At 56.3% G+C, this 2,893-nt stretch overlaps 1 protein-coding gene across 1 annotated transcript in view; it reads right to left on the bottom strand.

Moving 5' to 3' along the window:
* IBA57 (IBA57 homolog, iron-sulfur cluster assembly) overlaps nucleotides 1–2,893 on the bottom strand; it is a 14,489-nt gene that overhangs the window by 11,468 nt on the left and 128 nt on the right. The window contains exon 2 of the mRNA XM_019507925.1: nucleotides 2,724–2,888. Within this exon, the coding sequence (XP_019363470.1) occupies nucleotides 2,724–2,888 (165 nt within the window). The remainder of the gene's footprint in view (nucleotides 1–2,723; nucleotides 2,889–2,893) is intronic.

Raw genomic sequence — 2,893 nt, 5'->3', positions numbered from 1 at the left:
GGGGGAGGGGGGGGGGGGGGGGGGGGGGAAGACGAGCTCTGCTGGCCTTCCCCCCTACCCCCATTCTGTAGGCTCTGTTGCCGCTGCATCCAGGGAGCAGGGGGGTGGCCGGCGTTCCCCACCCCACAATGTCCCCATCATCGTGGCGGTGCTCCGTCGCGCTGCCACCTCCTGGCCGAGTGCTGTATTGGTACTCTGATTGGTTGTGTCTGTTGACCAATCAGTGAGAATAAAGTGTTATGGAAAGACAGACAGACTACAGCTTTTATAATATTAGAATTATGATAACGACTAGAGACTCCAGCCACCAATCAGAACTCAGTGTTGGGCACATATCACACATCTAATGGACATGGAGTTATGGAGGGAAACATGACTAGGCATGAAACTTTTCAGGGGTTATTGCCTACTGAATGAGACCAAGAATGAATCCTACACAAGCCTCTAGGGGTGCACCGATAAAGATTTTTCGGGCTGATACTAATGGCCAATTATTGATCAGCCATATCAGCTGATACTGATCCTATTGCCAATATGCAGTCTAGCAGCTTGGACAGCAGTGTCTGGCTGTTAAGTCTGTTGGTAGGGGGGAGGGAAGGGGCCACTGCCCACCCAACACCGACCCCCTTCCAGCCTGAGTGCAGCTCCAGCCCAGACGCCTGCTGGGAAAAACCCGGCACAGCCCCACCCCCTCCGGCCCTGAGCTCACAGCCTGCCCTCGCCCCATCCACAAATCTGAAGGACGCATGACCTTCATGCCTCCCCCAGGGGGGTGTGCAGCAGCGGCAGCAGGAGCCACCCCCCCACGGCCTCTGGATTAACCACCCACAGCTCTGCCCTGCACCTCACCTCAGCTGAGCAGCGCCTGCCCAGCCCCACTCCCTCCCTCACCATGGGGACCGCGATCTGCACCCGGAACAGACTTACTGGCCTCCTTCCCTCCCCCATGCCTCTTGCCCCACCCCAGCCAGATGCTGCTTTCAAAGCTACCGGGCTGTATACCTGGCCGCATGCATGCTGGCATGCGCGACATTATGCGAGACATTATTGGTCACATCAGCCGGAACAAGCCGATTGCCAATAATGTCAATTTTCCTTTTATTGGTGCCCATACGATACGTATCAGTGCACCTCTAGAAGCCTCGCCTGATATACCTCTGAGAACAGAAGGAAAAGCTAAACAAACCAATACAAGTTTGTTCCAAAGTGGAAAAACTACCTGTCCACTTCTGGCACAATGAAAAGCTCAAACACGGCCTGTTTTAAAATATGACCGGCTGGTATGATCCTGCAAAGATGGACGTGTGAGCTTAAAGTGATGCATTGTAGGTGCGCCTGCCAATGTTGTGTGCACACACAAGTCTCGTGACAAGCTGTATGACCATGAGTATCACTGGGCAGTGTCCCCTGGCTCCCTGGACTCATTTGGTACACTCTGCTCAGCGCCCTGCATGATGCACTCATGCTGAACCTTTTACCTTTGCTCCTGTCCCTGGTTTATATTTTGTCCCACAAATTTAGTTGACGCATACCCACTAGCCAGCCCCCTCTATCAACTAACTGGTACTCTGAGAGGATAAGGCCCATTTCCCAATGTGCATCAAACAGGCCTGTGTCACACCGTTGCTCCTGTTCCCACTTTGCTCCTTTGTTGCCCCATGTAATCAGTTCACAAATCTAATAGCTCCCTCTATTAACAGGGGGATTCACTGTTGCTCCGTGGGCCTCAGGCGTGCGTCAAGTAGGCTGTGTCACACGGTGGCAAAGAGCAGATGCTGAAAAGGAAAGTAGACTGGGCCTGAGCACGGTTCCTCTCTCCCATGCAGCCTCCAGTACGTAAGATCTACAAAGCTCCAATTCAGAGGCCATGTCCCTCGGTCCCAGGCTCAATAGCTGCAAATGCCCCTTTCCTCCAACAGTGTGCCCAACCCTGTCGTGTAACTGGCTAAACTCTCATCTTCTGCAGCACCTGTTGGCAATGAGCTCCGCACCAGGTGAAAAAGGACTTCCTTGCATTTGTTTTAAACTACCTAATGGTTGCATGTTGCAACCCCTCGTTCTTGCGAGACAGGCTCAGAGACGCTGCGCTGGAAGGGAGCTCCAGAGACCGTCTGGTCCAACCCCTGCCAATGCGTTGCAAGTTGCAGCCCCTCGCTTATGCCAGATGGGCTCAGAGACCGTCCAGTCCAACCCCTCAGTTTGTATCGGGATGAATCCCCCTCCATCGCCCAAACTCCACGTAAGATAAGTGCCTAACACCCAGCCTGGCATGGGAAAAGCAGGGCAGCCAGGGCGCCCACCATCCTGCTTCAGCGCAGACAACACGCTGTCAGGTGCAGCACATGCGGCCTTTCCTCTCTGGACTAGACGACATCCCTTCCAGCCCGATGAAGTCCCGGGGGGAGCGACTTGCTCGTCCTCACTCAGCGGCTTGGAAATCCTCATTGCATTGCTTTTCTCAGCCGACTAGTCTGGGTGTGCAGCGTTCGGAGGATGGTTTGCACAGGCAGGGGTTGCACCAGAGGTCAGCCCGGGGCATCCCCCGATGCCCCTCCATGGCACAGAGTTGGGCGCCCCAGGGAGCCACGTGACAGCCTCTCCCCACCTTCTCCTCCGCAATGGTCCATCCCAGGTGCACCCTCCCTTCCATTGGTTTGTCCCAAGCGCTGCCTGGCCCGCACAGTGATTTCTCCTACCCCCACCCCCACCAGCAGTGGCCTCACCTGTAGAGGATGAGGTCATAGAGACAGCGGCCCTGCACGTTCAGCGCGTGCGCGTAGAGGGCGCGCGGCACCGCCCCCTCGGCCCGCGCCAACCGCATGACGTCATGGGTGAGCAGCCCCTGCAGGAAGGCGAGCGCCTCGGGGCCCCGCACGCGCAGCAGCGCCCGCCG

Source organism: Gavialis gangeticus, unplaced genomic scaffold (assembly GCF_001723915.1).
Source record: "Gavialis gangeticus isolate Ggan-Ray unplaced genomic scaffold, GavGan_comp1, whole genome shotgun sequence".
In the NCBI taxonomy this organism is placed as follows: Eukaryota; Metazoa; Chordata; order Crocodylia; family Gavialidae; genus Gavialis; species Gavialis gangeticus.
The sequence above is the reverse complement of the archived record's forward strand: the minus strand, read 5'-3'. Positions and strand labels throughout refer to the sequence as shown.